Consider the following 23247-nt stretch of genomic DNA (forward strand, 5'->3'; position numbering starts at 1 on the left):
AGAGTCATGATTTGTGTGACCAACTTATATAGGGGATTGTAATAATAATTATAATAATGATGTTTTATTATTCAATTACTTCATTAAACAATGTTCAGCCTCCAGTTTTATTACTGCCTACATTGCAATCCTCTCGAATTGACAACCTGGGTTTGGTGGAACATATTCCCTATTTGCTACAATCTATATTAGAGAATACAGTATATAACATACTTGTTGTGGGGCATCTCTATTTTAATAAGAATAATCGTTGCATTTGTTATAGCAGTTATAAGGTCTAAACATCTCAACACGTTTCACAGAGAATTACTGTAATAGTCTGTGTATTTGTAGGTTAGTATGGCAGTCAATTTGCATATAGCAATGTCCCACAGGTGAAGCGAATGATTCCTTGCTTTCATCAGGGGGACTATTAACCAGGACTGCGAGAGAAATTCCCTTCACTTTTCGAATAGTTCCATGGGATCTTTAACATCTCCCTGAATAGATAGGAACCTTGGTTTAACATCTCATGTTAAAATGTAATGCTTTAAACGGACGCAAATATTCCAGTCAGAGAGGGAATAAATTACATGCCACACTTTATTTACAAAAACGAGAATGATCAAGGATAAAACTGTTGTTATAGGAGAAGAGGGGCACTGCAGGATCGTGGTAAATAAAGGGTTAAGTTAACTGCCAATAAGGTCCAATGTCTACCATGAAATAAGATAGAGTAGTGGATGGTTTCTAAGCCTTGGACATAATGGTGCTGTAGATTGCTTTGGCTGCTGATGAAGCCCCAACCAGCGAGAATCCAAGCCATGGAGCCACACAATTGGGGGGGGGGTCATGCTGCAGCAGGCATCACCCTCTTCCACTGCTTACTTCCAGCGGCCTCCAACTTTGCCCTTGCCGGCTCCCTTCTTGCTGCTGCAATGCGGATCACACACAAAGAAAACCAAGTCAACTGTTTGTGGAGGAAACTGGAACTGGGAGCCACTTCCCAATATGGCAGAGCAACCAATCTGCACTGGGTTGGAACATGTGATACCGTGTTGTGACATGAGAAGCATTGATGCACCATTATTTTCTTCCCTCCCCCAACCCCCAACTCAACAACTTTTCATTGTGCACCAAAGAGGAAGATGGACAAGTCTTAGAGGAAACTGCAGCCTGCCCCGGGGGTTGGTGGATTGAGGTGGATGCAACAGGAGAGGAAATTAATCAGTTGGGCGCTGAATATGAACAGTTGAAATGGTAAACAATCAGGATTGTATCCCCATGTCAAAGGTTCTGCTCCTTTCACTCCCAGTTACCTGAAGAGCAGCTCATTCCTTTCACACTGTCCTTTACGAGATTCATCCAAGTTCCCTTTTCAAAGTTTGCACGTTTGAAATATTAAACCAAGTCAGCATGCACAGCAAACTCAGCCTCTGAGAAAAGGCATGCTTTACTTACCAATCTACAGCTTTGGCAGGCTTTAGTGCAAGATTAATGAATTACTTACGCTGGACAGAGGAGCGATTTAGACCTAAAGGCCCTGTACATTTTCAGAGCGATTGAACAAAGCATTTGAAATGCATGTGCTCCCAGCAAGGATCTTACCTCCCTTTACTTGGTCCTGACCCATCACAGGAACTTTGCACAACTAAGGACTGGGTTTGACTCCATCGGAATTACAAGGGGGAAATTCCAGCTTGATTATATTACTGTGTAGTGCAGCAGTTAATGTGGAACTGCTCCATACATAACAAGGAATAACAAGATCTTTGTTTTTAACCCATACATTTGAATGCGGTCCCCGGTTAAGAAAATATTGTATATTCAATGTATATATATCCATTTACATATACAGTAAATATATTTCATATTTGAACACTGAAATGCACACACATACATATAATCTATATATATACATGTATCTATAATATATATATATAAAATCCTTGCATTTGATATAGCACCTTATCACGTCAATGAGACGTCCCAAAGCGCTTCACAGTATATATTGTAAAATGAATTGCCTGTGTATTTTGTGGGTGAATGTATGTGTATATATATATACATATATATGTAGTGAAGGACTTTAAAATGCAGGGGTTACTGACTGGATTTGAGAAACAAATAATTAGTGACAATGAAGTCTGGCGGAAACGGGATATATATCAGGCCGACCTTTGGGAACACTGCTCCAACACACTCAGAAGGCGACGGTGTGAGAATTGCATTGCCAAAGAGACACATGGAAGATTCAAGTCTCGCGAATTCTTTGCAAATCCAATGTTTTCGGGCTGACACCTCAATGGAATAGATTTCGTACTTGGGAAGTGGAAATTTTGAAGGACACGGTGAGAGGACACAGATTGCAGGAGATGATAATGTGTAGTGCCACGGAATGGCCTGCATCCAATACATCCCTGGCCTTCCCTTCTGTTCCTTTGTTGTGGTTATTCAAAAGACTCTCAATATAGACAGCAGAGACAAATCATATGCTGAGTTGTGATTTAAGTGTAAGTGATAGCACCATGTAGGATGGTAGAGAGATTAAACTTAACAATAATAACACCACACGTTGTAAATGGATTAACACAGGGTAGGGAATGGAATTTAGCATGAAATTTAGTGAGGTTAAAGCCTTTGTGGCGTCTCCACACAACTGGAATTCAGGGTCGCTTTGCACAACTTTAAAAAATGTGAAACATACATCTTTTCCACTTATATTGTGTTTGTCGCATTTTCTCCCTTCATCTTTCCTCCACTTCCTAGTGGAGCTAACTCCGTGCTGGGCTAAGGTTCTACACAGGAAGACGGACTGGACAGTGTGTGTCAATGGTGAGGGTGGGTACAGGTGGGATCATAGCCACACTCCGTCACGTCATCATTGAAATCCATACAAACCTGCTCTATTCCAGTCACGGATCAGTCGACCTCCTCAAAACACAATCAACTATCTACCCTGACACTGAACAGTACAAGTTCACAAGTATGAAGTTCAAGCAGAAACCAATGCCAAAATGAACCTGTTGACACTGGCAAAGGCAGTCAAACAGGATGATCCAATTGTGTGGAGACGGGAAGGTACGAGGTTTGGGTTCTTGTCGATTCTACGTTCTATGAAGGTAGAATGACATTCCAACAGGCACCACTAGGTCGATGCAAAACAAAAATAATACAGTAGTCAATATTGTGTGAGTATTTCCCTGCAGACCTGTCCCATGCCTGTTGGAACAGAATTTTGAGTTAGCTTCATCCAATAAGAGATGTGTTAGACGTCCATGCTTGTAGGGTCGTTTGGACTGATTGTACTGGGAAAGGGTATCAATGTACTTACTGCTTTTGAAGTTGATCAATGCGATTTCTGGCTGTAGTAATCTGAAAATAACATACGTTTGTTAGTTTACACCAATGCCGGTACCTGTGGTTGCTGGAGCCTGGGATCTCCTGGCAGTTGAATATCTGTGTCGATCACAATTCTGCAGAAGAATGACTGCTGAGAGAAACCCCAAGCAGTTCAAGAAATGACTTGTTCGATGAAAAGCGGGTTACTGGTCCCAATTTTATGCACCTAGAGCTCACTTACTAGGCTTTCATGTGGTCCTGGAGTAAAACAGAGGCTGAACAATGATCCTGGATGTACAGAAGAGAGCCGTGGATCTGACTTGAGAACTAAACTGTTGTAGCTAACCTGAAAGTAGGTTGAAGGAAGCAGCAGGTGACCAAAGGACAAAAGAAAGATGCTGGACATTAATGAATGAGGGGGCACTGGAAAGGTAAACGATTTAGTTTACCATCTACCCGTGTCGAGGAGATTAAAAAACAAAGTCTTTAACCAAGATGTTCCATTGTGTTTCTGGTGGCCATCATTCATCATCTTGTTGAACCTCTGTCTATCTGCTGTTATGAGCATCTTCACAGGGCAACCTTACACAATGTTATGTCAAATGCTGTCTTCGCCAATGCAAAGCACAACTCTTCAATAATTTGAAACAATGTGGTAGCTACAAAGATCTTAATCTGAATGGCTGCCTGCTGCCCCCTCAGCCTAGATAAATTCCTTGGAAGCTTACCATGCAACCAGCCCATGCACGTACCAGGCAGGACTCCTGTAACTGCAATCTTTGACCATGACTGTCTTTAGTACTTACAACTTAGATAGCTCTTCCACTCTCTTACGTGCTGTTGTAATCTATAAGAAATTACAGTGATATGTATTTCAGTGGAACATTGAGTTCACAATTAAGTATTGTGCCAGGAGGTCACCATTTAAATATGATATATGATATGAATTACACTGCAGGAAAAAGATCTTCTGCTTTTATTCCATGTCATAGAACTATAGAATTTTACAGGTCAAAAGGAGGCCATTCGGCCCATCGTGCCTGTGCCAGCTCTTTGAAGGAGCTATCCAACTAATCCCAATTCTTCACTCTTACCCCATAGCCCTGCAAATGTATTCTCAGCATAGTCCCAGATGCAATGTTAAATTCCAAAGATGGTGCCAAGTCAATGGGCAAGCAAAGGATTTAAAGATTGATTTGGCTCAAAGACCTGAGAACAAAAGGATGAATGATGACTGAAAACATCCTACACAGTAAAACTCACATCAGTCTGATCTGTATCAATCGTATAATACATCTTCCCAAGTCCCGTTCAAGAGTTTATATACTATGCAAGTTTGACATATACTCATACTTTGCATAAGTCACATTAAATGTATGGCCCCAATAGATACAACTTATATGAGGTTTACTTTAGTTGAACAAACAGGACTAGGAGCTGTGCTTCATTAATTCTAACACTGGAATAGTTTTCCTTTTACCAAACACATTGAACTGGACATTGTAAATGTTGAGGGTACTTTTTGTCTGTAACTAGACGCAGACCACCTTTTCTGACCGCTTTGGTCTCTTTTGAGGTGCTCGGTTTTAGACAACAACAACTTGCATTTATATAGTACCTAATCAGGTGAGGCAGCGTCTTGGAGTGCTGAGATATAGAATTAGCTCTGTGAGGGTTGGGATACATACCTCATACTTTTGTCTCTTCAGCTTTTCAGCAAAGTCAAATTTGTCTGATTCCAACCCACACAACCACTGGAACATTTCATTGGCTCTGTCCCTGCAGGTAACACAGATGGAAAGAGTACAGGTTTAACAATGTCAAAATTGCAGGCACCCCCATCACGATGATATCAGTTTATATCACAGTGTGTAAATGGAAACCCAGTCCTCCATACAAAAACATGTTGAATCCATTGCTTAACATGCACAAATTTGCAATTATCTAACTGCAAATTATAGCAAGCAAGCTATTGTTTGAGGTAGAAGGCAGCACAGAGCAGAGTACAGCTTGTTTTTTACTTTGAGTTGGGCCAGATGGTAAACACTGATCTTTTACAGTCCTGTATATTCCTGAGGAAGAAAATTAATTTATACTAGAGATGAACGATTAGACACCTGACTTACTTAAGCTTCTCCTCGTTGAGATGGTCAATGTTAAGTGGCTTGCGTCTCTCTGCCAGGATTTTCTTCTTCTTTTCCCTTTCTGTCTGCTTCTTGCCTCTCTTCTGGTCAGCCTGATACACCAATCAATTAGACAAGGTTAGCACATTTCTGTACGTGAACAAAGGAGCCAATTTGCACATAGCTCCACAAACTGTTATGAAGTGAATGGGGAGAAACTGGGAGAAACTCCCTCCTGTTTACAAATAATGCAGTACTCCAGATGGGGTCTGACCAAGGCTCTATACAGTTAACAATGTTGGAGCCTGATGCCTGAGGGAGAGAATTCCATCGTTCAAAATTCCCAATGTGGGACTTGAACCAACAACCTTCTGATTCAAAGGCGAGATTGCTGCTAACTGAGCAAGGCTGATGCCCAAGAGCTAATGCTACGTAATAGAGTAATCCAGACACAGGTGGAATTTCTCCCCAAATGACCTTAAGATAGCTAAGGCGACGTGAAATTCTGAGCCTCTGATTGATGAGTAACAAAGTCAGCTGTATCCCCAGGACAATTGAGCTTCTGATCTCAGCTACAACAAGAACTTGCATTTATATAGTGCCCTTCAGTGTCTCGGAGCAGCTGTGATGCAATAGGAGAGGGCAGGCACTTCCTCATGTTGGTGTCACCCATGTTGCCTCTTACCTTGGCAAGGTAGCTGCCATACTGAGCTCCGATGTTGGTTAAGGCCTTCTTCTTCATGGCATCTCCCTCAGCTCTCTTCCTAGCATCACCTTCCTCTCTTCTGGCTTTATCCTCCTGTAGAATAATATTGATGACAATAATAATATTCCTCACATTTGATATAACGCCTTATCACGTCGTTGAACGATTGTCACACAATTTGTAGAAGTTAGGAGACAAAGCTTGGCTCAGAATTAGTAAAGAGACTCTAGTCATGAGACTTCTATAATTCTCTTTAGGGGTCTTCATTTCCCCTTTTATATTACCCACCTGGAGTCTGCAAACACAGAGCGGAAGAGGAGACAGCACTGTATTTAAGAACTCCATAACTTTTACCTTCCCCTCTCATAGATGGCATTTTTTTTTCGCTAAGACCTCAGGAAACAGAGACATCTCTGATAGGCTTTGCCTCAGAGGCAACTCCAATAACTTGAAGTTCCAAACCACTGGCTTCTCCCAGTGTCAGTGAAGCCACTGGGCCAGTTCATCGCTAAGACTTGCAAACCAAACACTCCCAAGTTTCCAAGTCTGACCCAGTCGGCGATGTGGGTGACTTACAGCAATCCTGTTTTGTCGTTCCTTTTCCTCCTCAGCGCGAATCCTCTGCTGCTCTGACCTCTCCGCTCTGCGTTTCTCCTGCAGTTTGAGCAAAACAAAGGAGTGAAGATTGATTCTAAAAGCAGCCAGCACGCATTGACTTTTAAGTGCGGAGTAAGGTGGGGTGGCGGGATGTAACAAGTTGGTGTTTCGCTGTTGGTGTATTTGAAACTTTTTTTAAAATTTACATCAACTTGCACTTGTAAAGCAACCTCCATGCGAGGCCCCGTCTTAGAGCGCTTTACGTAAAGATTAAGCGTGCTAGAGAGGGCGTGCGGAGGAGGTGGTGGGTGGCGGAGAACTTCAATCATTTATAATATAATAATAATCCTTGCATTTGATATAGCGCTTTTCGTCTTCTCGACGTCTCAAAGCGCTTCACAGAATATACTGTAAAGTGAATTGACTGTATGTTTGTGGGCGAAACACGGCAGCCAATTGTGCACAGCAGTGTACCACAAACACTCGTGGATTGAAGGACCAATTTTTTTTTCTTGAGGGATTACTATCTGGTGTGGAGTAAGGAAACTTGCCCAAGGTTTCAACCTGCCAGGAATCGAACCCAGGTCTCTCGCTTGCGAGACAAGTGTTCTAACCACTGAGCTATAGGACTGCATATTTAGGGTGTAATTAACCAGGAAGGTTCCAAACTTTGGAATGTTTCCATATTGACCACCCCCCCACCTCCGACACACACACACGCACACACTCACAATCCTGTCTTTCAGAGCAATCAGTTCTTCCTCCTCCTTCTTCCTCTTCTCAAAGTGAATGTCAATCAAGTACTGCAGCTCATTGAGATCTTTGTTCTGACGTTTTTTCTGGATGTCCTGGAGAAGACAGAGAGGGAGAGGTCATTCATCAGAGACTGCAGTGAGGCTGGTCTGTGGGAAGCTTCCACAGCCTTTGGGAGAGAGAATTCCAGATTTCCAGATAAAGCGATCTGCCAATCGACAAATTAAGTAGGAATGGGTTCCTATTTACTACTAGGTAAACAGAAGTGCATGGAGTAAAGAAACTTGCCTAAGGTTTTGCCCCGCCCGGGAATCGAACCTGGGTCCTCTTGCTTGTGAGGCGAGTGCTCTAACCAGTACTATACAGGATTCCACATTTACTTGTTAAGGAATTCTGTTAAGGAACATGTCAAATTAAGAGCCCTACTTTTTTTATAAAAAACACTTACAGGAAAATATCCATAAAATGAAACACACGGTTAACGATTAGGGAATTGGTTTCACACTTACATCAAAGTCAACCTTTTCTCCTTCTGGGATTTTAGGGGCCGAAATTCTGTAATGGAAGGACACAAGTTAATGGTTGCATGGAACCAAATTCAATGCAAATACAATTACTTTACATTTCAGAACATCCCTGTTATTTCAGTTTTATCCTGTACATCATCTGTTCCATTTAATTTCAGCCTTCAGTGCCCACAACACTCCCGGATCAGCCACGGCACAGGTGAAATAAAGAGTAAAGCTCGCTCTACACTGTCCATCCAGAATTCCCAGACCAGTGACAGCATGAGTTAGAGACACAGTAAACCTCCCTCTACAATGTCCGTCCAACACTCCCAGGTCAGCGACAGCAAGGATTAATGACAGAGTAAAGCTCCCTTTATTCTGCACTGACAATGTGCTTCAGTCAGTAGTTAAAGGTCAAATCACTGCATTGAGAGTCAGAGAGAGTTATCTGTCACTTAGCTCCAACCCTGTTCCACACTGCATGCTTTACAGACGCTCCCATATTCACAACCAACTCACTTTGTTTTGGGCTTTTCCTCCTCTGAAGCACGGTGGAAAAAGTAGAGAGGGGAAAGAAAAGTCAGAGAATGGTTAATAATAACGGTCCAACTGTTTGTGATATCAAAATACTGTTTTTTTTAGTTTTTAACGAAAACCCAAAATTGGTTTCGTTTTTAAAGAAATCTAAAATAAACAGTTAAATCCTGATTTCCAAATCATCACAACGTCAGTAGAATGATTTAACATCAGTGAATGTGCAGGTTAAGAAACAGGCCTGTGTGTTAATCAGTATCAGATGTTACCACAGATGACTGAATACTCAGCATTTGTGCTTTGCAGCGAGATGGTGACTAAACACATCTCAGCCTGTGGTCCCCAACCCCCGTCCGCTCACCCACCCAGTAAACTCCATTCAATGGCTCCGACCCTGTGTTGCCTCCAGCATAAAGTTCCCTCTACACTGTTCATCAAGCATTCCCATGTCAGCTAGAGCATGAGTTAGAGACAGAGTAAAGTGGAATAGAGACTAACACCTTTTTTTTGTCTCCCTTTGTGTCAGGCACACTTGTCTAGAGACCTCTGAAGGAGGATTTTGTACTTGTTGGTGTTAAAGTTCTGGTTCTGCTGTCCCCTACGCTAAGCCTCATGATTTCCCCATACGGCAAAATGCAACACCCCAGGATTAAGGAGAGGCCTGCCAGATGTCTCCCACAAACAGAAGCCAGGGAGCTATATAGCTCTAGTCTAAACCCCCCCACCCCCCCATCCTCAATTCGCAATCCAGCTCACACTTATTTCCTCCACTTAGATCCTGCCCATGGGACAACATCAGCTAGGGACCAGATCACCTGCTGACCCTCACAGATGATAAGGAAAGTTTGGCATGTAAAATATGACTATAAAAAATAGGGACTGTCCTAGCCCCACTTGGAAAGATCTCCCATCTGCAATCTACAGTCTGGAAATTCACTTGCATAAGCTTCCACGAGTTCTGAGATCTATGTTGAGGCCAGTGCATTTACTTCAAAAAGACACAGCTGGGATGGGGTGCAGGGGTGAGGGTTGAGTATCCCGCAAAGATGGGATCAGATGGGCTGAAGGGCCTTCTTCATCTAGACCAATCTTGGGATCATGTGATATTACACCTAGAATTACATGAAATCTATGACATTGAAACAGGCCATTCGGCCCATCTAATCTGTGCTGGTGCTTCTATTCCACACGAGCACTCACCTCTCCTGTTCCCCTCTCCTATACCCCTCTATTCCCTTTTCCTTCATATATGCACCAAATTTTCTCTGAACCAGACTGATGCTTTCTGCTTCAATCACAGCTTCTGGCAGTAAGTATCACGTTCTCACTACCTTCTGAGTCAAGACGTTCCTTAAACTAGCGATCTTTATGTTGATTCTTGAATAGGAAATCTCATTATAAAAAGAGCAACGAGGATGATTGTTAGTGTTAGAGGAATGAGCTACGAGCAACAATTAGTGGAGACGGTAGGGTGGGTATCATGGAAGGATGAGATTAATTTGGCCAAAGGGCATCCTTCAGCCGGACTGATCTTAAATAATAATAATAATCCTTGCATTTGATATAGCTCCTTATCACATCTTCAAGATGTCTCAAAGCACTTCACAGAATATACTGTAAAGTGAATTGACTATATTTTGTGGGCAAATCTTGTGAATTTATGAACACTAAATGGAAAGCTGCTATCATAGAGTTCAGCACACAGCATTCAATCATTAACTAGTCTTGCAGATTGTCCATCAGTTTCTCTGATCTGAGGGGAGGGGAGGGGAAGAGAGAGTGCAAGGAGAATCCTTCTTAACGGACATGCTACACATATACATTTGCTATAAGCCAACTTAGAAAAAAAAACATTTCCAAAGCACAATCACAAAGGTACCGCTGTTAACAAGTCTGTACAACTCCATTGTCAGCTCTAAACTGGGTTAAATTGTCTAAGAGGCATTACTTTGAAAGTATGAAACATTTAGACGTTAATAATTTAGTAATTCTAAGAAAAGGTTTTAATATCACATCAGACACATGTAAATTCAACCATGAATAAAGTGGGGGCAGTGACTTGCTAACGGGTGATTTTCGGTAAACTTGGATTCTGCCCACCTCAAGCCTCGCTGTCTCACTAACATGGCAGTTGCAATATAAACAATTCGAGAAGTGTTTTTGGTTAAAAGGTTGAGCGGAGAAGTTTTCAATGGTCTCTACACTCTCTCCCCTGAGGTCAAAGCTTACCAGACATTGATGGGGACATTTTGTTTGGTGGCATGTTGGGAAACCAAGGTACTGGGTGGTATTTAGATCCCATTGGCAATAATATGTGGACTCTTCTCAATGACATCACACGTGAAAAAATTAAAGACATGAGTTGGGATAGGAACAGAAAATGCCAATATTTTTCAAGGGTAGTGGTCATAGACTTGTCACCTGCCATTTAGATGTAAAGGGGTCCAGGGATCAAATAAATAGTGTTCACTCTTTTCTGTTTTGAGTTTTGTTTTAAGAAGAAGCCACTTTCATTCACCAAAAAAGTGTTTAGTGATTTTTTAACATATGTATGATCTCTTACTTATATTTGTTTCCAAGCTCATTATTGGACAAGAGCCTCAGGATGTTTGTTGTCACAGGATCTATCTGCGTTGCTATTGGGGTGAGATCACGCATTGCTTTGATCTCAGATACTTTGGTCCTGTGTTTTTTGAGGGCTTTTGCCGTACAATTTGGTGACCGAACTAGACAGATGGAAAAGACAGGCTGGTGTTTCAGTGTTGCCTGCTTGAGCCTCCCTCCATTGCTCATTCATTCTCTCCTTCCTTCCCTCCCTAATTCGCTCACTCCTGCCCTTATTCTTTCTCTACTTTCCTCCCTCTCTCTCATTCCTTCCGTCATTCCTTCCTTCTCTCCTCCCTAATTCCCTCCCTCCCTAATCCCTTACCTACCCTCATTCCCTCTTTCTTTTGCTCTCTTATTCCCTCTTTCATTTCTTCCCCGCCTCATCCACTCCTTTCCTCACTTATTCCCTCATTCCCTCCCTCCTCTCACCAAACACACTAGGGAATGTCTCTCAGTGAAGACCACAACAAATCTCTGGAGAATGAAGGGGACCAACAATAGGTAATCAAATTGCACAGGACAATGTTCAGGTTAACAAATCACCACTGAAAGGCAACTAAGATCTAGGTCAGAATTGTTACATGTCATTAATGCACTGAAATCTGTTAGTCAAAGGATCTGTTCAATCTTGCGGTTATAGATCGCTTTTGGAACACCTCAAACCACTACATTCCCAGGAAGGATTATTCCTAGGGAATTGATGGGGGGGGAGAGAAAGGGAACTGTTAGAGTTTGGATTGGGTGAATTTAGATTGTGAAAGTCAACAACAAATACCGTCTCCATCTTCATCTCCGTAACCTGTTGGGGGGTTACCAAAAAAAACAACACAGAACAAACAGAAATGAATAATAATAATCCTGGCATTTGATATAGCGCCTTATCACGTCATTGAAACGTCTCAAAGCTCTACACGGAATAAATTGTGAAGTCGATTGACTTGTGTATTTTGTGGGCAAAACCACGTCAGCTAATTGCACACAGCAGTGTACCCACAAACAGTCGTGGATTGAGGGACCACATTGTTTTTCTTTTGAAAGATTATTACTGCTGGAAAGTGGTCTGCCAATCGACCTTGGCTCTTGCCAACCTGCATTTACTAATCTCTGGGATTAAGTGAGTGTGTGCTTCCCTCTGGGGAGAGAGTGCACAGTCCATTCTAGACAAATGGAAACCATATATCCACGTGTGGAACTCTCGGTCTGGGTGTTCACCGTTAAACATGGTTTCCGAGTGGTCAGATCTCATCTACCCTATTGTGTTGATACTGTATTTGGAGGAGGGATACACTGGATTTATGACAATTCACCAGGAGGAGACTTGGTGACTAAATGCAAGTTATTTTGTCTGGAGCTCAGGAAGTTGAGGGGTGATCTGACAATGTTCCTGAAAATAATAATAGGAATTAAACCAAGTGTAAAAGTCCATCTGGGTTTCTACTTACTCCGAGGTAACCAGAGGCATGTGGAGTAAGGAAACATACCTAAGATTTCATTTCGCCCAGGAATTGAACGTGGGTCCTTTTGCTTGCGAGGCACATGCACTAACCACTACCCTACGGGACTCCACAATTTGCCCACATTACCCGAGTGCCAGCAATAGGAACCCACTGAGACTTAAACGAAGAACCTTCAATACCAGTTTATCTCCACCTGGTCACCTCCCCTCATTACCCAAAGACAACCTGCAGAAACTGGGTTCCATTAATGTATCTGATTTATACTTTTGGTTGAAGTGAAACATTTGTAAGAACAGAAAGTCACATACCTTCTTCCTGTTCAACTTCTATGAGCGGCCAGGGCATGCAGCAAGCAGGAAATGTAAAGATGCAAAGAGATTAATGACTTAGTTAGCAATGAAGAGCATAGCGCAGGGCCACTGGCCAGGCTTGGAGTTCACCAATCATTGCTGAGCCAACTATTGGATCAGAGAGCTTAACATTAATCATATTTGCCTTTGATATCACGTCTATAATGTTGGAATGCCTCAAAGGCCTTCAGAGTGGCGGCTATTAAGTTCAGTCAGTGTGTACTTCATAGGCAAATGCGGCAGCCAAACAGCCTTGAGGTGAATGACAACAACATCTTTATTTATACGGTGCCCCTCACATAGGATAGTGTCCCAGAGCACTTAAATGACCAATTTCGTCATGGGGAGGGGGATTATTTGCCAGGACATAGGGAGGAACTCCCTTCTCTTTTCGAGTAGTGCCACTGGATCTTTAACGTCCGCCTGAACAGGCAGACGGGACCTTGGTTTAACATCTCATCCAATGGACAGCAGTACACTTCCTGGAATGTCTAGACTACGAGTTCAAAGTCCCTGATGTGGGGCTTAACCCACAGCCTTCACAATCAATTTATCTCCTTCTAGTCACCTCCCCTCATACCCAAAGACAACCAGTTATTAATCACCACTTAGCACTAAATGCTACAATACTGGGGCATTGTATCCAATGCCTCTCAGTGTTAATTCATGGGGTGGGGAGGGGGAGTACCTGTCTCTCCACTGGTGGATGTGACAGAGAGGGAGAGACCGTAAAACAATTTAAAAAGAAATTACCTGAAAGAAAGGAAGGAAGGAAGGAAAGAAGGGTGGGTGGGATTACTGTCTACAATACATACCTCCTTCTTCCTCAACCTCTTCGACAGCTGAGATGAACATGCAGCAAGCGACAAGAAGCGGAGCAGTGAGTAGGAGATGGAGAAGAAAGACAAGAAAGGCACAACATTGACCAACATAATTCACAGCCCGAGAAATATTATTGTCGCCCATGGGAGCAAAGTGCAGGCATTTAACCTTCTGTTCACTTAAATACACTTGAGCAAACATCTGAAAGGAAATGTGTTGCAGGTGAACTACACAAACACAAAAGGCTTTGCTTCAAAATCCCTAGGAGATTCAAGAAGGCATGAAATTCCAGCTGATTGTACCCTGATGGAGCATTTCAGCTGAAACCTGGCGCAGAATGGTTGAAAACTACTTAAATTCAGTCTTAACTTAGAAGCCATTTTTTTTCTTAACAAGCAAAGCTTCCGAATTCTGAATTTTCTGAATGTGCAGGGCTGGATCCCATCTCCCACCCCACATCCCTTACCTTGTTGGGGAAATGTGATTAATGGATCTGCCGCAATCTAATAAACTGTCGGAACAGGCTCAATGAGGTGATTGGCGTCCGCCTGTTCTTATGTTGCTGCAGTGCTGATGGTCAGTGATGGTTCAGCACGAGGCAATGTCACAGGTCAATGAGGTCTCAACACTCTACCATGCCAATGTCAGTGATGACTTGGCATGAGGCAGTGTTAGTGTCAGTGATTACTCGGAGCTAGGCAGTACTAATAGACAATGACAGCCCAGCGCAGTGCAGTGCCAATTACCTGTTCCTTCATATTCCTCCTGTTCTATAATTCAGCAAAAAGATAAAAGCTCTGTTTAGTTACAGCACAATCAATGATGAGCATTCAGTGTTTTCTCAATGCTTATCTATCACTGGGTTTACACATTGCTATGAATCTCATGTAACTTGCTTAGACAATATATTAATCACTCCAGTGTTGTTAGCATATGTAAGATAAATTAAACACATTCAACATTTGCAGTTTAGGTGTGTCGGTTACTGACTTAATCATTGGCAGTTGTTGTTTGGTCGGGTTTTCTGATTTTTCTCCAAAATCGAGGAAAGTGAGTTTCCATTGTTGACTTGTTTTTACGTATTTTGTATTGTTTTATCTAGAGAATGGCCAACATCTAGGATATAAATCGCCTTGGTCCCTCTGACTCGTTTCCCTCCCTCGCCTCATTCAAGGTCCATCTCAAGACGTAACTCTTTGCCCGCCCTTTCGGTCATCTAGGATATAAGATCACTTCCTATGAGCTGCACAGCCGCACTATGAGCAGGCAGCGCCATTGACAATACAAAATAATGTTTGTATAACGCCTTTCATGTCGGGAGGACGTCCCAAGGCGCTGGACAGTGACCTTGTTGAAGTCACCTCGTTCGCAGTGTTGCCTGCTCACAGCATGCAAGTGCAGCACAAAGGAAGTGCAGTCCATGGCCACTTTACAACCCATATTTTCTTTCGCGATCGAAAAGGCCACTAATTATCGACCAAATATCCCCAAATAAATGAAGGTTAAACAAAGGTCAATATTAACCGTGGAGAATTAAAAACACTAAACAGGATGCAAAGTCTACGTTAGTTATCAGTCAGTGCGATGATCCAAAATGAAAATGGATACATATTAATCTGGTACACGTTGAAAGGTTACGTTACAAAGTAAGTCAGCAATGGGTGTAGATCTTCACTAGATGGCGCAGTATCAGTTATTTACAAAGCACTCGTTAATTAAATAACTAAAATGAAAATATTTCAAAATGTACTTTGAAAGAGAGTGCCACTTTTTCTACCATTTTATTGGGATTAGGGGTTTGAAATCCCCATGACGCAAAGTAAAATTGTCGCTCTTGGCTACCGCAAATATATTTTTTTCATTTCTCTGAAAGAATCGGATCATTCCCGAGAGCAAAGAGTTGCTTTTCTTGTGCAAAGCTGAGTTTCGGCTCAATTGAGCAATATTTTTTGGATATTGCGCAGCTCTCTGAATGAAGGCAAAACAGCGAGGTGTGAAAGACTGTTCGGTAAGGATACGGAGGGCGGGCTTTCAGCCACTCTGAAAATTCCTGGAACTTCTTCCCTGAGTCCCTCTGACTCGTTTCCACCCCCCTCGCCTCATTCAAGGTCCGTCTCAAGACATAACTCTTTGCCCGCCCTTTCAGTCATCTTTCCTCTCCCCACCACCCTCGGCTCCCACCCCCAGCTCAGGTACCTATCAGTCAGTGTCAACCACTTTCAGATATCCTCCCGACGTGAAAATAGTTACAAAAGTGTAAATAAATTGTGTTGTCTTGTATACAGTCATTTAACAATGCAAGAAAATCTATACTATACAACTGGAATCCTGGTTCAAGCATTATACTTGCAATCCATAGGAAAGGATGGGGCAAATACCTTCATATTGTTCCCTGTAAGAGATGGGGAAAGAAGATCGAATTAATTAAAGGTTAAAGACTAACAGTACCTAACAGCTGTACAACAACAACTTGCATTTATATAGCATCCTTGACAAAATGCCTGGAGAACAAAATATCAACCTTCTGCAAAAAAGTAGCTATCTTAGGAAGTTCAAATATAACAATATATAATAATCTATTATTGTCATTATTACGTTATTACGGTTTAAATCTCTCTGTAGCGGTCATTTCTAAATGGTTTTCAGACCAATAACACTGCCACTTTACATAAAAATTTATGTTACTTTTCTTGATATGTTTGAGCTTCCTAAAGTAGTTACTTTTTAATAATAATGTTATTATTATGATTGTTACAACCCGTTACACATCAAGCCATTCTCAATTGCTGCCATAACCTAAGCAGTTGGCTTTTCTCTAAGCAACAAAAATTGCTGATGGCATCCTTTAAGTTAAAAAATCTCCAAATATCAACAAGCACTGCCAAAATACTGCACTTACGTTTCCTCGGTGTCAGACATTTTGAGCTGGACCTTTTAGATCTACGAAAGGAAAAAAAGGAGAAGAGAGTATCCTCAGAAGCAGCACTGGCAATTAAGCTCCATATCCTACTAAGCCCTGCCATTTAAAGGGAGTGACAGTTCATTAAGACCCTCTGACAGAAATAGCACCCGCACCCCCTTAACATTGAACAGCTCAGCCCATCCTTGTGATGTACAGGCAATGGGACCCCTTAATACATAGGCGACACCTGCCATCTCAGCTAGATACGAACAGCAATACAGTATTTGCAGCTGTCCGTACTTAATGGGATAGCTCAAAGATTTTTTATCATTCTGCGATAAATCTGCTGGTCAGACAAGCACAGAGATACTTCAAAGTTACTGTTACTTTGTATATTTATGCTATGCATATAGAGTAATAATAATTAAAAAATGACTTTGACAATTTCAACCGCATCCCAACCCATTGCTGCAAAACGTCGTTTCAAACTATAAAAATATTAAAATATGAATTTCTCCCCATATACACACTCAAGCATACACCACTCTGCAGTTTTCTCCAGAGCTGGTTTTCAAAAAAACACATATGTTTCATATTAAAGTGTTGTTCAGGCTCGTAAACTTTCTCCTGTTATAAAACTTAACGGGGTTTAAAAGCAGACAAGTGTAAAAAATGTGTGTTCTTTTATATATAGTATATAAAAAAGCAGGACGGAGCAGGTCTTAAAGGAAAAGTGTATGGCGAGAACTCAAGTAGAATTCTTGATGCCAGTGTACAGGAAGGAGTGATTTTATTTTAGATTCATTCCTCAGATGACACAGGAGAAGCGTCTATTTAAAGTCTGGTTGCAGGATTAACGTCGCATTTGTCATTCGCCTGTCCAGTCAGGCAAATACACGTTTTTAAAACTGAATAACAGACACGAGTTGATCGGCAAATTTACCCTTTCAAAATAAGAACATAAGAATTTGCGAGGTAAAAGAAGTCCAATGTCCATCTAGTTCACCTTCCAAAATCCAGGGCATCGCCAGGATTTCTCCTACATATCAGGTGGTTCACTTTAAAATGACTTATGTGGAGTAAACTTCCACCTGTGGCTACACTGACTCTGCTAACATAGCATTTAAGAACGTCCAGAACTTGGCTGGTTATTGAATTCAGTCTTGACTTTGAAGTCAAGGTTTGCAGTGATCCGTCATATGAAATGGTAAAGTAATATTACGGTGTTTACAGATTATTAGCCACTACCCTTGAGAGATTTCTCCAACACTAGCCTCAGAGGTCAAATGATGTTCAGGGCGCCTTGGGTTAGTTTAAGTCTTAGCGTTTTAGTTATACGTTTGCAGAAATGCAAAATCTCAATAAAAAAGTGTTCTTCCATTGTTCTGGCAAAATCAAGTATTTTTGCACGTGATTATATAATACGTGTGATACTGCAGCTTAGACACACATTGACTAACCAAATGCATGCTTACCCATTTACGTCCTTCATACTATAGCAGTCTTACATTCCCCTTCATGAGTTATGTCAAACTTGCATAGAATATAAACTCTTGAAAAGGATTTAGGCAGACGTATTACTCAGGGGTGCAATTAGAATTTGGCGAGTTCTAAAATGCAGCCTTTCATTCCGAAGCTGGTTTTCTATAAAGTCTCCTTAAGAAACTACTGAAAACCGACTTCAAAGATGAGACTGAATTGAACAACTTGCCAAACTCTGGATATTCTGAAATGCGACATAAATCCAGGTGGAATTTCTCCCTCCCTCATTTCTTGGGAAGAAATCTGTAGTGAAATATCACAAATCAGAAACTAGATCACAGTCAATTCGTAAAGAACACTTGATATACTTTGTTTTTCTCAATGTCTTTGAACGCTTAGCACGTAACCAAGAAAATGGAAGCCAACAGCTGGGAATGTGTTACTCTGCTCTCTTGGGGATTATATTTCTGCGTCTTCAGCTCCTGCCGATTACTGGGCTATTTCTTAAGTGCACATTCGCTTTCCTAATTAGGCCATTGCTTTTTAATGTCCAGAAAGGAATGGGACTCTGGAGCCAGACTACAGCCCAGCTGCTTTTCAGTGTTACTGGTTTACTATCATCTCTTGCAATTCTGGGACAGTATAGTCAGTCATTCAATCTCCTAAATCTTTTATGAGGATCTTATGCATTCTGTTGAGCTAACCCCCACCGCATCCCTCCATCCCCATGAAGCAATGCATTTCCCTGCCCCCTGCATGTTTCACTAGAGAATGGTGCCCCTAGTGTAAACATCAATACCCACAGCAAGCCATGAGGGAATTAGTTAAACACATCTCTTTAAAATCTCTCAGATGTTGACACTTGCATTTACTGAACGCGGTTGCTTATTCAGAGCAAGACCCCAGAGAGTACCAGAAAGAATCACTGTGACAGCAATCACTTGCTGACTATGCAAGCATCGCTGCCTACAAAACACACAGTCACTACATGTTACAATAAATCCTGAGAAGCATTTCAAGATATCCATCTGATGTGAAAGGCACTGTATCAAAATACAAATAAACAAAGATTTTGAATAATAATGCTTGAATTTGACATAGCGCCTTAGCATGTAGTTGAAACGTCTCAAAGAGCTTCACTGGATATACTGTGAAGTGGATTGCCTGTGTATTTTGTGGGTGAAACACACAACTATTATTATTATGATATGTGAAATAAGTGCTTTTTGAGACTTCACTCACTCCCTGAGAGTATTCCTTAACTCCTGCTCACAAGAGGAAATAAACTCACAGTAACCCATCCTCTCACAAATCTAGGAGCAGAGCCTTGGAGGAACTGGTATTTTCTTTGCTGAAGCAAAAAAGGTTGAGGGTTACCTGATAGAGATGTTTAAAATTAGGAAAGGTTTGATAGAGTCAATAGAGAAAAACGACTGCCACTGGTCAATGAGACAGTAAGTAAGATAGCTAGAAAATAAGCATTTTTTTTTCATGCACAGTTAGGATAGTTAACTCACAGTTAACATGAGTAGTTAGGATATGGAATGCCCTGCCAGGAGCAGTGGTTGAGACAGAATCCATATTAGTTTTCAAAATGGAGCTAGATAGATATCCAAAAAGGAGTAAACTACGGGAATATGGCAGGTAAACGGGACTGAAAGGATTGCTTTTTAAAAGAGCCAGCACAGACACGATAGGCCGAATGGCCTTCTTCTATGCTGTAAATTTCTTTGGATCTAAATCTTGATTCCTCAGGAAAATCTAATCTGGTTACCTTCCTTCTATTCCAATCCTTTCCCTTGCATTACATTTCTATCTTTCCCTTAATGTATTGTGCACTCTCTTTCTCTCTCTCTCTGTGATATTTTCATTTATTTTAATGCAGACTTTTCTGTTTTCTTTTCCTGCCTCATTTTTACACCAGTCTCTCCCTTTTTTCTCCGGGTGTCTTTCCTTTTCCCTTCCTCCTTCTCTATCTTTCTTCCAAGTCTGTCTCTTCCTCTTATAACTACCTTGTGCACTCATTCAGGATCCTCTACTATACTCTTTCTCTTTAATTCTCTTTTTCCCAGTCTCCCTATTCCAACTCTTTCCCAAATCCCTCTCCCCCAGGTTTTTTTTCTCCATTTCTCTCAAGCCCCTCTCTTTCGTTCTCTCTCTCTCTCTCTCTCTCTCTCTCTCTATCTCTCCCAAGCCTCTTCTCTCTTTCTCACTGACCCAATTAATTTCCAAGCAGGAATGGTGATAACAAGGGACGATCTGTTCATTCAGTAAATGGATCTCACTCTGACCCTCTCTGGGACACAGGACTGGCAGACAGATAGACAGACATACACACTCGATGTGCTGTTATTGGAATATACCCGAAGGTCACCTCTACACCCCCACCCACACCTATCCCCATCGTCCCAATCAACCACCCACACTTGCCACAGCTCAAAGCGAAGGGCTCCACCACAAATCCCATTCAAAGCATTCCCACCCCTCACTGTGTGCTGCCAGCAGACACCGATTCACGATGAGGCATCACCCTAGTCCTTTCACATCAGCCTTCTAGTGAATTACGTTGATTTCAAAGAGCATTTCACACATACACAAACCTACACCTACACACACAAACAATGATACAGTCAAACCTCTTCAAGAAACCACCTCCATTCAGCAACTGCCCCCTGCCAACAACCACTGGAAAAAGCCTAGACAGAAATTCTACACACAACCAACGCTTACTCAGAACCACCCTTATATAAAGGCCATGTTGGCCCAGTCTCCTGAGATGAGAGGTCGTTCAAGCCAGGTTTGACTGTGCTTATTTCTCCAAATGAAAGGCAGCCTTTAAATAACTGTGATCATTCAGGGGCTGTCATGATAAAAGACCTGTCTCATTGAATGGCCATTCAACTGCAGGGCATACAATAGCTGTATCTCTATACAGCTCTTCAGCCGAATAGTTGTTCAATGGGATATATAGTCATAGTCCCTGAGAACCATACCACACCACACCAGACATCCCTTCACCAGAGTTCAGTCGTCGTGGATAGAAACAAACAATAAGGTGCAAGTGAGAACTTGTGGTACCAATCTCATTCTCAACAACATTTATATAGCACTTTTCACATCAGAAGAGCATCTCTCGGCACTGGACAGTGATGGGTTTCCACCCCAGCTGGCGATTGGAGTCAAAAGGGTTGGAGGGCAAGGGATTGGGGATGGGAGGATGACCGAAGGCACGGGATTGGGGATGGGAGGATGACCAAAGGCACGGTCAAAGAGGAAGGTCTTGGGATGGGCTTTGAAGAAAGCGACGGAAGTGGGGTGGGGAGGAGGTGAGGCAGAGTTCCAGAGAGGGGGCAGGTGACCGTCAACAGTGGAGCAGGCAAGGTGGGGGACAAGATGAATACAACACAGAACAGTTCAACCCGTGCCAAATGTCTCCCAATAGGAATGATATACAAAGTGGACAGAAACATCCACCCACCTACCCCCACCCTCACCCCCACTCTGTGCTGATTAGTTGATGGCCTTTCTTGCTCCTTTGGGACCAGCACATTTATAATCTTACCTCTGAGGAACGCTGAGAGAGAGAGAAAGAGAGAGAGAGAGACACACACACCTCCCTGGTGGCTGCGATTGATCGACTGGTTTGGTGCGGGTGATGGGGTGGATCAGTGAGGTTCTTATAGTGAAATCGGATCCTCAAACACATTCTATTGGTGGCACTTTCCCAAACACCAGCCAGAAATTCAAATCGGCGTGATTTTTTTTCTAATTATAGCAGAAAAAACCAAGCCTTAAGGAAAGCGAGCGATGCAAAGGCAACGTTGGCTGAGAGACAGACGTGTATGGGGATCAGACAAGCAAGAGGGTGGGAGATATTTATAGAGCCTTAATTTAAGCAAAAGTGAACTTAAATTCTGCTGGAAGTTGAAGTGTTTGAAAAAGGATCTTTGAGACGGGGCAGGGGGCAAATATCACTGGGCAATGTCAATACAATTGAGGGTATTGTTGTAGATCTGAACACGGGGCACACATGTCTATTTCATTAACTTAATAGACTGGATACATCTGACTGCAATGTTCGCATTATCTGATGTTTCTAAGTGGGTTTAATAGATAAAGTCTTAGTTTTATTCTAAATCACGATTTGCCAAACGCCCACCTGTTCGCCCGTCTTTACATCCATTTCCAAATTTGAATGTGTTACTTGTGTTAATTAACAAATCCCGTCAAGTATGCGGAAAGCGCAGAGATGTCAAAGTCTTGATAGATTAGGATCTTGCTGGGAGCAAGAGTTGTCGTTTATAATCGAGATCTGTTTGAAATCTACCACACTTTGACATCTCTGTGCCTTACACCGACTTGACTATTCGATATGGGGCATCATTTGCAGGATTTGTTCATTAACACAAGTAACAAGTTATCAAACGCTTGGGATTTTACCCCCACCTACACCCCAATAATCCCGAGCCACCTTTTCTCCTTCAAATGCCCCCTTTTTAAGAAAACACTCCACTTTATAAAACGCAGAGCGACACAGAACCAGCCATCGATTGCGTACATTTTTCTCAATAATCTTTTTTAAAAAGCTCTCTCGTCTCTTTTAATTCCCCGAAAAAAACTTTTGAGAATTTAAAGTGTGTCACTTGGGAGTTTGATGGGATGTATGATTGCAGCTTCGGGAGAGAATTTCTTAAGAGTGTTTTTTTAAATTAATTTTAATGAATCTAAATGTCTATTCATTTTATGAATATAAATCATTGACTGCCCAGTGCCTTGGGACATCCTCCCGACGTGAACGGCTATCTATACAGATGTAGTAGTTTGTTGTTAAGTGGTGGTGGGGTGGGGGGAGTCCTGATGGCATTTGTTTGAACAAGAATTTTAAACATTTGCATTAATTGAATGGATCTGGAATGGATCACTGTTAAACTGGAGGTTGCCCATGTGTATGTGTGTGTGTGTGTGTGTGTGAGAGAGAGAGAGGCTTGTGATCTCAGCCCCTACCCCAAGGAACATCCAACCTCACCTCCCCAAGGGTGAGCAGAGGCTCAGTTGTCTGCGTCTGTGCGTAATGTTGCAGCAGT

General features: G+C 42.0%; 1 protein-coding gene across 10 annotated transcripts; it reads right to left on the reverse strand.

Annotated features, from left to right (window-relative positions):
* Nucleotides 1-564: 564 nt before the first annotated feature.
* tnnt3a (troponin T type 3a (skeletal, fast)) lies at nucleotides 565-21836 on the reverse strand. Of its 10 annotated transcripts, none has more exons than XM_042341353.1 (16): nucleotides 21726-21836; nucleotides 16679-16719; nucleotides 16158-16171; nucleotides 14526-14549; nucleotides 13773-13799; nucleotides 12916-12933; nucleotides 11926-11949; nucleotides 8529-8550; nucleotides 8010-8055; nucleotides 7479-7595; nucleotides 6727-6804; nucleotides 6130-6243; nucleotides 5448-5557; nucleotides 5010-5100; nucleotides 3314-3354; nucleotides 565-912 (listed from the first exon to the last, which is right to left on the reverse strand). In XM_042341353.1, the coding sequence occupies exons 2-16, from the start codon at nucleotides 16696-16698 to the stop codon at nucleotides 864-866; spliced, it is 795 nt and encodes a 264-aa protein (XP_042197287.1). In that variant the 5' UTR covers nucleotides 16699-16719; nucleotides 21726-21836; the 3' UTR covers nucleotides 565-863. The 10 variants fall into 10 exon arrangements, with proteins under 10 accessions (XP_042197287.1, XP_007885664.2, XP_007885665.1 ...); XM_007887473.2 differs by lacking the exon at nucleotides 3314-3354 and adding an exon at nucleotides 4128-4168; XM_042341349.1 differs by lacking the exons at nucleotides 565-912; nucleotides 3314-3354 and adding exons at nucleotides 3752-3863; nucleotides 4131-4168.
* Between the last annotated feature and the right edge of the window lie 1411 nt (nucleotides 21837-23247).

The sequence above is a fragment of the Callorhinchus milii genome, unplaced genomic scaffold (assembly GCF_018977255.1).
Source record: "Callorhinchus milii isolate IMCB2004 unplaced genomic scaffold, IMCB_Cmil_1.0 Scaffold17, whole genome shotgun sequence".
Classification (NCBI taxonomy): Eukaryota; Metazoa; Chordata; class Chondrichthyes; order Chimaeriformes; family Callorhinchidae; genus Callorhinchus; species Callorhinchus milii.

Coding starts and splice junctions, on each gene's coding strand:
- tnnt3a (XM_042341349.1), bottom strand. CDS start 16,698: ATGTCTGACACCGAGGAAAC. Junction 5,101..5,447: donor CTCAACGAGGAGAAGCTTAA/GTAAGTCAGGTG, acceptor TGTTACCTGCAG/GGACAGAGCCAATGAAATGT. Junction 4,169..5,009: donor TGAAGAGACAAAAGTATGAG/GTATGTATCCCA, acceptor AATTTCTTATAG/ATTACAACAGCACGTAAGAG.